Source organism: Chelon labrosus (genome assembly GCF_963514085.1).
Source record: "Chelon labrosus genome assembly, chromosome: 7".
Taxonomy (NCBI): Eukaryota; Metazoa; Chordata; class Actinopteri; order Mugiliformes; family Mugilidae; genus Chelon; species Chelon labrosus.
This window is the reverse complement of record NC_140343.1, coordinates 26,519,085-26,532,076: the sequence shown is the minus strand read 5'-3', so window position 1 is coordinate 26,532,076 and position 12,992 is coordinate 26,519,085. Positions and strand designations below refer to the sequence as shown.

At 41.4% G+C, this 12,992-nt stretch overlaps 1 protein-coding gene across 1 annotated transcript in view; it reads left to right on the top strand.

The window, feature by feature from the left end:
- kdm4b (lysine (K)-specific demethylase 4B) overlaps window positions 1-12,992 on the top strand; it is a 46,960-nt gene that overhangs the window by 3,249 nt on the left and 30,719 nt on the right. The window contains exons 2-6 of the mRNA XM_084548200.1: window positions 1,100-1,527; window positions 1,810-1,985; window positions 3,071-3,185; window positions 3,717-3,910; window positions 11,227-11,276. Of these exons, the coding sequence (XP_084404326.1) occupies window positions 1,123-1,527; window positions 1,810-1,985; window positions 3,071-3,185; window positions 3,717-3,910; window positions 11,227-11,276 (940 nt within the window). The 5' untranslated portion in view covers window positions 1,100-1,122. The remainder of the gene's footprint in view (window positions 1-1,099; window positions 1,528-1,809; window positions 1,986-3,070; window positions 3,186-3,716; window positions 3,911-11,226; window positions 11,277-12,992) is intronic.

Sequence of the window (12,992 nt, the reverse complement as noted above, 5' to 3'; positions counted from 1 at the left end):
TTGAATTTGGAGTTTTTTAAAAAAATGTTAACAGTTTAATAACGGTTTGTTGCCCAGAGATCCATTAAGCCTCAGTTGCAAAAATTGCAATATATTTTGTCTCCAAGCCTACTTGTCCTCCATGCTCTCTGCTAGACTTTAAAGCAGATCCTGTAGCCATCTTTTTGGGACCTCTTCTTTAATGTTCCCTGGTGTAAACTAGGGCTGCGTCTAACAGTGCAACTATTGATTCAGTTTTTCATCAACATGAAGTAAAAGCACTTTTCACCTGTTCCATGAGCGTGGTGGGACTTTTTTTAATTGCATCAATGGTATAATATGCATATGCAGAGAAACTGAAAGGGAGGACAGTGTTTTTAAATGAAAATAATTAATAAAATTGATTAGCAGATTGTCTAAATATTTGTGTGTATCTTTTATTTTTTGTTTTTTTTTACTTAACTATTTCACGAATAATTTCAGTTCTGGACTCATCATCCATAATTGTTTCCCCAGTGTCAGTGCTCATTCAAGTGGCCTTTGGCCTTGTCAAACACAAGCTACCGAGCTGCTTTAGTTAACAACTTTCATTCACACCGTAAGCATGCACCAGTTGCCAGTATTATCAATATTAGGACTAGGGGTGGTAAACTCTTTGACAACAAAGTTGAAGAAAGGCTGTTCTGGAGTCTCTGGATGAGCAAGTGGGAGGTACACGTCAGTTAGGGGTCTGTGCTGTCACCGTAGCTTCTGTGTCAACTTAACACGGAGGTTTAAACCGCCTATGACTTTCAACTTACACCGGTGACCTCGCGTCATATTCAGTTTTAAACATGGAAAAAAATATCAAGATTTGCAGGTCGCACACACCTTTAACTGTACAAATGTTTGCTGTTTAATCACAGTCTTGAGTTTTTTTGTTTAAGTTAGTTATTTTACAGTGTTTTTATTTAGCAAAGTTGCATTCTCGCCTTCACTTTGTGAGCTTACTAAACTTCTCTTGAATTGTGGTCAGGAACAATGGACTCTTCTCAATCTCAATCTCAATGCATAACTGTGCTGCCTTGGCAGTTTGAAAAAAGGTGAGATTGACTGAACTTGCTCATGGTCTCCATTTCAGGTTTACCTGCAACCAACGACTCGATGGCTACCGACATGCCAACAGACACGGTGTCAGTTCCTCACCCTGCCCCATCCTTGCCCCCTGATCCTGTCCCAGCCTCTCCTGCTGCTTCTCTGGGCCCCAGCGCAGCCCAAGACCAGATCTCCATCCAGGAGCCAGAAACGCCCGAAAGCTCTGACGCACCAGTGACCTCAGAACACGATGCTGTTCCAGATCTCACCGCAGCCCAACCTGCGGACTCAAACACATCTCCAGTCCCCGAGTCACCCCCTGGCCCTCTGCCGGCACCAGTGCCACCAGCCACTGCCAAGAATGCCAGCTGCAAGATCATGACTTTCCGGCCCACCGTGGAAGAGTTCAAAGACTTTGCCAAGTACATCGTCTACATGGAGAGTCAAGGAGCTCATCGTGCGGGCCTGGCAAAGGTGACAACCTCACACACTCAAATGTTCACTACTCTTTTTCTGAACTAGGTTATGAATATAGTATGGTCTTATTATTACAATTAAAACCCACTTTCTACCTACATCCATGGTCAGGTTTCAGTGTTCTTGATCGTGAATGTCTAAAACATTTATTGACTGTGTTGGAGTGAGAGTTAAACGTGACCAAAGTACAGCAAGACTTGTATGTGGCTCACTGTAAATCTCTCCATTTGAATGTCAGTTAAATCCATGTAAATGTGAATTGTCCCACTCCTCCTTCAGGTGATTCCCCCAGAGGGCTGGAAGCCGCGTAGGTCCTACGACACCATCGAGGACATGGTGATTCCAGCGCCCATTATGCAGGTGGTGACTGGCCAATCGGGTCTTTTCACTCAGTACAACATTCAGAAGAAATCTATGACTGTGAGCGACTACCGCAAGCTGGCCAACAGCAAGAAGTAAGTTCGTCCACATGAATTGACGCATATAAATGTTACACTGTTAACCATGTGTTTAGAAAGGCAGTGAGGCTGATGAGATGTGTCTAACCTTGCTGTAACCTACGCCAGTGTGAGCCAGTTATACTTGTGCGCTCGTCAGTCTGGCTCACTCTGTAACAACGCCACCCAAGCGCTAGTCAACGCTATGTCTCTTTTGCCAGTCAGGATCATTTTTGTTTTTACTTCCTGCTTCACTTTCAACAATGGAGACTGAAACTTCCGCCAAAGACGAGTCATACACACGTTTGTATCTCTGAACCTCCTCAGTTAACCTTTCCTCGATGTGTTCCATCCTTATTGATCAAAAACAATCAATTCGGAGATGGAGAAGCAGTCGCAAATACCAAAGCAGAAACACACTATTACCAAGCGGACCAATTACAGCTCTTGCGTTCAGCGTTGTGTAGTTAGTTTCTGGGAGGTGCACTTCAGGCTATGGCACTAAGGTCTTCGTAGGGTCTGGGCTGTCGCCACAGCTGCGGTGTCAAATTGACACAGAAGTCTAAACCACCTATTAGTGATACAAAGGTTAATAATGTACTTCTTGGTCTACTTTTGACATTAGAAACCATTAAAACATGTTGAAATAAATGCTTTTTATTGGCTGTGTGAAGCATTGTTGCCGTCTGTGTATATCATAGTCTCTTTACTGCCCTCTAGTGGACATAAAATCCTTAAATTAATAGTCAATGGTGAAGCCATATCAGTGTTTATAATTTATTTTTGGAAATAAAAAATAATAACGTAGTACAGGTGAAGACAGTGAAATTGTTCTTTGCCTTTTTCATCTTTGCAGCTGTGAAGATGAAACTATTTTGTCTGCTGTTAAGTTACTAAAAATTATTTACAAAAGAAAGTCGGGATGGATAACAACATACACGGATCCTATTTGGTGTTGGTAGACCTGAAACGTGCTAGTGAACGCTAGTTCAACAGGCTTTATGCTTGTGACTGAAAACTGACCCTCTGTTGAACTGCTCATGGTTAAAGGCCCTTGTCCTCACTCACTGCTTACAATCTTATCTTTCCTGCTCTGTATTCAGGTACTGCACACCGCGCCACAAGGACTTTGACGACCTGGAGAGGAAGTACTGGAAGAACCTGACATTTGTGTCACCAATCTACGGTGCAGATGTTAGTGGCTCCATCTATGATGAGGTGAGGGGCTGTGTGTGATCCTGAGGACCTTTTGTTTGACTGCTTATTGATTAAAGATGATGCCTTTCTTTGCTAAATATTTTCATGTAAGTTATTTCTCAGTGAGGTCATAAAAAGGCTTAGTTCCACATGTGTTAATATAGCTCAGCTTTTTATCTTTTTCTGGCTACAGTTGACTTTTAATTGGCATTTGTCAGAATTGTTGGTTTACTTACGGATTATCAGAATTTAATCCAGTGCAGTTCAAGAAATGTATCAATGGATACTTTTTAACTGTGTTATAGTCTTTAATAAAAGATAAAGCTGTAAGAGATGTTGTCAGAATCAAGAAATATTTTTCCACCAAAATGCTCAGTGACTGACACATCAGTTCATTGATGAGACAGCTAGCAAGTTCACTTTTATGTTGTCTACAGCACCATCTAGTGGCCATTGACAGGCTTTATAAATCGTGGTGACCCTTTTGAGTGTAGTGTAGGTATAGGCTACACCGTAAATGCCAGTCATAAATGTGAATGTTATCCTGTCCAGGACATTCAAGAGTGGAACATTGGCCACCTCAACACGCTACTGGATATGGTGGAGCAGGAGTGTGGGATCGTCATTGAGGGCGTCAACACTCCCTACCTGTATTTTGGCATGTGGAAGACCACCTTTGCTTGGCACACTGAGGACATGGACCTCTACAGCATCAACTACCTTCACTTTGGACAGTCCAAGTCCTGGTCAGTCACCTTTTATTTCCCCTGAGACCTTTTGTATGGCCCTGGGGGTTGTCACTTTTATTTCTAAGCTTTTATTGTTTGATAGTGGTTGTGTATTTACTTCAGATGTCAACAGTAGAGATTGTCTCTTTATCCAGGATATCCAAAGACGGTTTAAACCATCTTACAATAATTTCTGATCGAACAGAATCCCTAACTGTGATTGGCTGATTTCATAATGATCCCCTCACCCCTTTATTCTACAACTACACAGTCATACTTTTTATAGTCTACACATTTATTATTAAAGTATTTTAACATTAAAACAGTTTGTTTCTGCATATTACAAATTACTCATTCCTATTGCAATAATTCTTTTTTAAAATTATTTAAAATGTGACTGCACACTATTTTCAGTTTCTACAACGTGCCCTGAAAGATCAAATGATAAAAACCACCTCTTTTACATACTTCAAAACGGGAGGCAGTATTGCAATGGCCATTTTTATTCATTTATCTGTCCGTAGGGACATCTGTGCTCTCAGCATGGGCGGATGTCAACTATAAAAAGGATAGGATTAATTTAATTTTTTTGCAATCAAGAAACTGCATCAGCCGATCATGTATCAGATGCTGCATGGCGAGCAGCAGCTTGCCTGCGTGACCGTATCAGTAGTGTTACATGGGTTAACAGCACCATCTGATGGCCAAGTAGCATCTTACAGAAACAAAATCTTCCTATTCCTGTGTGAGATATGGCAGCCATTATGGGTCAGAACACTGGTTGAGTGAGGGTTATGTATTGGTGGTGAATATGAAGGTTATTTATAAGAATGGGCGAGCAGAGCCAAACCAGCGTTCGAAAATACAGTATTACCTTTGTGAATATTTCCGTTTGTATTTGTTTCTAAGCTTTCCTGCTCACTTTGGTCTTGCACCTTTCTTCTTCTTCTTCTTCTTCTTCTTCTTCTTCTTCTTCTCCTCCTCCTCAGTATGCTCTCTATGCCCTCTCCCGTCCACCTCCTGGAGTTGTATGAGGTGTGTGTGTGTGTGTGTGTTACAGCTCCCTCTCTCTATCATGTGATAGAATCATCTTGTATTCACACCTCTCCCTGAGAGCGAGGTATATATCACTACATGTCAGTGTATGTTTGTGTGTGTAGAGGAAAACAAAATGGCATTTATTAGGTTGCTATTCAGTCTGGTGTCACATGGGCTGAGCCTGTGGTGGCACTGTGCAGGTCTATGCGTGCATGTAATTTATCGCATGATTATGATGCGTTGCTAAATTGCTAAGCAGGTATATACTACCATTGATTGTACACGTTAAAGTTTATTTGCAAATCATCTAGCTTCTACTGCTGCCAGCATAACCTGCAAAGTTGCATTGTATATATGTACATGGTGGGTTTGGATAAGGAAAATACTTTGAATAAAAAGGGTTAGGGTTAGTCATTGCTTCTGCTGCAGTTTTTGATCTTTTAATATTAACTTCCCATCATGACAACAGTAAGTGTTACACAGTACCAATGCTCAACTGGTGGAGTATTGTAACAGTTCAATTTTTTTTCTCCATAGGATTCATTAATTTATATTTCTTGGGGATACTATGGAGAATGTAAAGAGAAAACAGATATGCTGTTTGGGTTTTGCATTTAAAATAGCATTAAGTAGGTCAGTAATGTCCAGTGTATTACACTTTTCAAATATAATTGGCAAAATACACTGATCAGCCACAGCATAATGACCACCTTCCTAATATTGTGTAGGTCTCCCTTGTGCCTCCAGAACAGTTGTGACTCATAGGGAATGGACATGGGCCTTCTGAGGGTGTCGTGTGGTGTCTGACAACAGAATGTTGTTAGTGGGGGCCTTTGGGTGATATGGGTTGAGGGGAAGGGCCTCTGTGGATCATCCCACAGATGCTTGATCAGTTAGGGATCTAGTGCATTTGGAGGCCAGGTCAACACCTTGTGCTGTTCTTCATGTTTTTTTGAGTTGTTCCTAAACTGTTTTTGTGTGTATGTCTGTGTCAGGCTGCATCCTTGCATTCGGGATGTCATGGCTATGGGGTGTCGTTTTAATGTTGTGGCTGATAGATACAGTGATCGTACAAAGTGGTTTTTTTATAGTTGACATCCACCCGTGCTGAGAGCAGCTCCCGTCAGAATAATACATACAGCATTTATTTCTTCTTCTTACCATCATCCCTGACATTTAAGACTAATTAACTCTCAGATGGTTGAATGTACTCCATTCATTTAAAACATCTTTCTCCCCCCACTTGTTTCTTGCTTTGTTGAATTCTCTTGCTTGGTTTTGTTCTGTTTGTCACCTGTTGCCTCACACCAAACCCTGCCACCTGTATTTTTCTTCCTGAAACTTGAGTCATTTTCATTTTAATGCTTTTGCTGGTAGAGTAATAACCAGCTGTTAAATAGAACATGCTCCTTTAAAGCGCACACACACATGCTCCCTTTGTCTTTCTCTTCCTCTCCTCTTATAGTGCAGCCGTTTGTGAAATTAACTCTAATCCCCCCGCAACTCTGCTCCCATCAAAATCAGACCTCACCGTAACTACTCCTGCCTCACACACGCATCGGTGGACGTGTAGCTCAGCTGCCACTCACTTTCTCTCCATCTTTACCCCTCCGTCGTTCGCATTCCCCTCCCTTTTCAGCGCTGACACCCTCTCAATCACCGCTCTCCCCCAACACACAACAGTAGATCTGCTGTCAGATAAAAGATTAGCCTGCAAGCATGTGAGAGGAACGTAGGGAAAAGGCTGACGAAAGAGAATTGAAAGAGATATTTTGAAGTGTAGCCTAGCTGCAACTTTGCGGGAGTGGAGAAGTTCATTGTGAATCCATCCACCCTTTGTGTTGTCCCATGGTTCTGAGCAATTCACATTTGACGGATCTGCATATTAGCTGGATTGTAAGTGCAGTGTGGATGTTGGATGTGGGACGTTCTGGACTTAGACTTAGTGTTTGGAGTAATTAAAAGTGCCTTTATGGGCCCCACACTTGTTTTTTTTTTCTGGTTTTAAGAAAATTCCAAGAGAGACGACGATTATCTGCTGGGAGTGTCCATCTAGTCACTCTGCTTGCACACTTTTGTACTTCACATTCACTGTGAACACCGTCATTAGCACGTAATCATCCTCAGCTTCCCGTCATGAGGGGAATCATGTTTTAGAGCGGTTGCGAGCGAGGTTCATTTTAACGCACATGACACTGAACTAGAAACCGATTAAATTAGAAGAACGTACATGTGTGACATGCCCGCAGCCGTGTAAGACACACTAACACATGCTGCGTGCCGCCCGCTTCATGCTGCCCCAACTCCTCAATTCCACACGCCAGGAACCCAACCCCACGTCGGATAAATCATACTCCTCCTCCTGAGAGAGGTGTAAAAGTTCAAACCTTCATTTGCCGTGCGGGGTTTTATTTGTGAGTCTCTCGCTCTCTCTGCTGGCGGACTGACGTTACGTGTTGTTGCCGTGGTAACTGGGGCCTTGGGAGGGAGGGGAGCGGGAGAACTCACGCTGATCGGCTGATTTGTTTAGTTTGCTGCCGGGATGGAAGGGGATCGTCTGAGGGATGTTCTGTGACGCAGCGTGCCCTGAAATTCGTGCACATTTACGCGAAGAGCTGCAGCGCGATGTTTCCCAAGCACAAGAGCACCTTTTTGAAGCAATACTCAAAATGTTTTAGGAAACAAACTTATGTGTTCTCAGGAGTAGGATGAGAAACTCAATTTCATCTTCAGTTCTGATATGTTTGCAAATGCTGTAATGCATGTCACTTTCCTCCCAAAACAGTTTTACACAGCCATAAATCTGCAATGTGTCGCTGCACACAAATGAGTGTTCACAATACACAGTAATGCTTTGCGAGAATGTCTTAAATTACATCTGAAAGGTTGTGCAGCGCAGTCTGCGCGGTGTAATACATGCCCATTGATGGGCTACGGTGCAATTATATCGTCAAACATTAATGAGGCAGGCTGATGCACGCGGAGATGAAGTCTCTGTGTTATATCTGCTCATATTTTCACTCGAGAGAAGCCTGTTGGCCAATTGCAGCGTGAGTTTTATTATGAGAAACCATAACCCAAGGTCAGATTAGAGTTGAAATATATGCAAAGTTTTCAGTTAACTCTGAAGGATAATGGGAACCACCACCACCAGCAGTCGGAAGTTATTAATTTTCATTGTCCTTTGTCTTATGGCCACAGGACAAATTATAACTCTGATCGTAAAACCTCATTCATATTTTATCGTCCTCCTCATTAGCCATTATGTGTAGGTACAAAATGTACAAATTAGACACAAGGTCACTCACACGGGAAGATTTTGGTCTTAAAACTTTTACAAAGATACAGACGGTAAACTCATTTACTTTCTAAACACACCATATAACTTAAATTCCAGTTCATAAAATTCCTGTTAGATGTCACTTCCTTGTTTCCATATGGCGTGGTTACAGGTGTAGATCCATAATAACACTGGAGGAAGCTTTGCCTTTCTGACGGTCCAAGCTTTTGTCTACAGGTGGCAGTGTGGCACCATGTTTTTGGCACCTCTGACTGAAATGGACTTCTTTTACCCCCCCCCCCCCCTTTTTTTCTTTCTTCCTTCTTTCTTTTTATCTCTCCCTCGCTGTCAGGCTCTTGCTCATTCTTCTTCTCTCTCATTAAGTGTTGTTGCTTCTCGCCATCTCTCGTCCGTGTTGTTTCTTTCTCATTTTCTTCTTCTCTGTCTCAGTTAGCTGTTGTTGTTGAGGCTTTGGTAAGAAAGGAGAGATGTAGGCTTTTTTTTCCTCGACTACCCATAGTTCATTGCCTCTGGTCTCTGGGGGGGTTGAACAGCCGAAAGTAAATAATTGCAGTAATAAAGAGTATGTAATAACTTCACAAATGGACAGATTAGATTTGAGCTCTGCAGACACCCTCCCATTATGTTTTACTAATAAACTTGCTTTAGAAATGTGGCGTCGGTCATTTTGTACCTCACACCTCACGGTGCCTAGCTCATTTATTATCAGTACAAACACTATGGCTCAACACAACACACAACCAAAGCCTCAGGGTTACTGTATTTCCACAGTAATGAGATGGAAATATTAAAATCTAATATGAGGTGTTGGCCAATTTGCACAGATACGCAGTCAAAGAGTCGCTTAAAAAACAAAGCTGTAAAAGAAGAGGAGTTTATAGTAATATGGTAGAAAAACGTAAAGCCGCCTCCCCTCAAACATTGATAAGAATAGTGATTGCTCGGCGTGATGTGCTCATGTGTGAAAGAAAATTGGGGGGAGCGATGATGAAGGGTACGTCATGGGCAATTTCATTTCTAAAACCGGTAAGTGCTGAGGGCTGAGAAATAACCCAGCACTCCCAAAACAGTAATTTCTCTTGGTTCTGCCCTTCACCAGTCATTTTATCTTTCCCAACACCACACTCTCTCTCTCCCTTTTCGCCCTTTTAGGTTATGCAGCAAGACAGTGGATTTATTTAGCTCATCTTTTAGAGAATGAGCCTGTTGTGTCAACCTCAATTCTTTCAGTATGTTCAGAGTAAATAGCCTCTTATTTAAGCAAATTTGATTAGTGGAGTAACTTTGCAGTCTGTTTTTTTTTTTCTTTTTTGGACGTTAGGTAGTGTAGGTAGCCAGCAACACATACCTGTGCTCGGTGAACGTCAACTGGTAGGCCCATGGGCCACATCCAGCCTGCCAGAGCTTCCCATCTTGCCCCCAGAATATTACTGAATTCAAGAATATGTACCCGTTTTTATTTATTTTTTAAATCAAATGAATCAAACGCCCTCTGAAAAGTAGCTTGTGCCTTCAATCAAAGATGAGCATAAACTTGTTGTTCTCAGTTAACGTTTCTTTTATAATTTCACATGCTCATTTTATCTATAAGAGTTTTTCACAAATGTCGTTGCCTAGACTTTTTAACCCACACAATCGTGCACAATTGCAGCATCTCAATAACAACTGTCAATGTAACACAGAAGAGCTTGGTAAGCGTGGCTCATTTGCCAGTAGATACAAATGACAAATAAAAGCGACAGGCCTTAGTTATTACAAATTGAACTATTTATATGAAATTAAAGTAGCCCGTGAACAAATAAAGTCAGACTAAGTAAATCACAACACTGAAATACTCACGTTAGGTTAATGGTAGAACTTACATTTCCCCTCCAGCACTATTTTTTTTTTTAACATTGGGCTTAATATGCAAGCAGTCCTCTAAAAACTGGTTTAACAGTCGGTTCCTCTCATGCGTTTTTAAGAAAGCAGCTTTACAAGTGTAAGTTTATCCGAACATGGTGAGCACATACATGGCCAATGTCTTCAGTGTGTCATCCTCTTGGGGGCAAGCCAAAAAATGTAACATTGCACGTGATGGACTGATTCACAGCCTCACTGATATGAAGCCTAAAATGTCGCTATCGCCCCCTAGTGGCAGCACAGGTAATATGAGTCTGTTAACGCTGACAAAGGCTAAAAATTACATATATTTAGAAGGAAAATTAATATATCAAATAATAATATATTACCAAGGATACAATATTTATATTATTTTATTTTATTTTATGAGAGCATGTGGCCTTTGCAGTGTCTGCCGAGAAAAATTCTGGCCCTTGGACAAATGTAGTTGATGGCCCTTGCCTGTGCTGTTTGTGTGACAGCTCAGCCTCTGGCTGGTGTTTAAATTATAACAGAAACTTACATCTTTTGTTATTTCTTTTCTTTTACACCGTGCTCATCTCTGTGTATAAATGTTTTGTTTTTTTTCTTTTAGTTGAAGCTAAAATTCTCATTTTGTCATGTCTCCTCTTCATTTTGCACAGCGAGTTGCTCCACTTGTAGTTGCTCTTTAATATACTATTCAGCTGTCTCAACAACTTGCTTTGCCTTCAGTTTGAACAGACCTGGATTATATTTAATTTAATACCATTAGAAATCATCAGCAGAAATGGTACTTTCATCATACTCTCTTTACTGCCAAGAAACATTGCGCTGACCTGTTGCCAACAGTTACCATTGTCACATCTTTTTGACAAAAAAAAAATCCTCTGACCAAATGGGAAGTGATTTTGCAGGTATACCTGAGGGAGAGTTGAAGATTGCTTGTAGCTCATCAGCCTATGGAGAAACCTATGCATTTATTTGGTGATATTTATTTCACTTGTCTATATTATAAGAAACATGAACTAACTGTAGCTTGTTTTTGACGTTGAAGACGTGTCCAACTCATGTCAATCCACTTTTCTTAAAAAAAACAGACCAAACTGATCACCCTTTCCTCCTCTATCTGCAGGTATGCCGTCCCGCCTGAGCACGGCAAGAGGCTGGAGAGGCTGGCACAAGGTGAGGACCCGCTTTCAATTAAAAACTATTTATTGCTCTCTCTCCGATGCTTCTTCACGCCTCCCTGCCTGTCTCAGTAATGTGCTTTAAGTGCTTCAGACTGTCAAACACACGGCATCAAATCATACCCATGTTGCACACTCAACACATGCACTAACAAGCATCTGAAGCACACTTATTGGTCCTCTTCTTGCGTGCAAAGAAAGCAAAGCCGTACCTCTCGGTCTCATTCATCCTAAGCACAGCAGGAACAACACTGTTTAGACGTATTTACTAATCACAATAAACAACCTTTCTGCAGTTTCTTTTCTGTCAAACAAAATGGTCCTTGCTGTAAACAGTGCAACGCACGCAGTGATCCACGCACCAAAAAATCTTCCACACGAGTTCGGTGGCTGAGAAATGTTGATACTCTACTTTCTCGTCGCATATGACATACAGATTTCTTTGTCACCTGGCTGTGGTAGAATGGTGTTTGAGAAGGAAGAGCAGCTTGAAGCATTTAATGTGTGCAGTGACTTGTGGAAAGTTGTAGATGCTGAATATGGAGGAGAGGCTGTTTGTGGTGAAGTCAGTTGCATCAGCTGTTTTGCAGAAGCCCAGTCAGTCTGGACGGTGTCTTTATGAATGTTACTGGTGCTGAGGAGCAAGCTGTTAATGCATGCAAAACTGTCCTCATTGCCTTTTGATAAAATGACTAACCTGGACATGTTTGACTCAGTAGGAGGATCAGGTCAGACAATATCTCTAAAATGCTTACACATGGCATTCTTTACTGATTTCCATGCTTTTATTTATTTATTTATTTTTTTTATTGTTTTTTTTTTTTTTTTTTATCTCAAATCTTGAAATCTTGTCTGAGCCAGATAAATTAGAGGTAGTGAAGTGAAGCCATTCTGCCCTCTTTCTGGAACAGAAGATGTCTCCTTTGGGCACCCGCGTTCCCTTTCTTTTATTCCTTATATTGATCAATGAGGATTAACTTGAGTGCTGCATGTGAGGTGGAACATTTGGTTATGATGAGGGAGATTTGCTTAATCCAAACTTTATGAAGTAAGTACACAAACTGCCCTTGTTTTGAAGAGCTTAGAACAAGTCAGTGATCAGTGCGTAGCCTCCGTCGTTGGCCCTTTGCATTGGAGTAGCTCGTATAGGTAACACACACTATGTGAAGTGTGGCAGGCAAGTGGCCTAATTTACCATATAACTGCCTCTTATTGGGAAATATTTAGTTATATGTAACTATGCCACAACTGCTCAAGGCGCTTCCCTTTCTTTGTGAATGGTTGCCATGGCTACACACTTACAGTTCACCTTAAAGTGAGAATCTTTCTGTGACAGCGGTACAAATATAGTGATAAATACAGTGTTTCCCACAAAATTTCTGGCGTTTTTGTTTTGTTTTGCCTTTTTTTTTGGTGGGGGGGCTTTGACAACTATAAACTATTTATACATTATATAGCACATAAAATAATGTATCAGTCCATCCTCAATTTACCGTAATAATGAAGCGAGTAATGAACAACACAAATAGCTTCACATGCTATGTGAGTTGTCTGAGCCGTTTTCTCCGTCAGGTTAAATTCATTACAGAGCAGGTGAGCGACAGGTGTGTGTTTGGAGGGTCGGGGAGGAGGCGTCTTTGGGGAGGTGAGGGAGGGAGAGATGCTTTCAGGAGCAGTAGGAAAAATAACGCAAACACAGCATTGTTTGAAA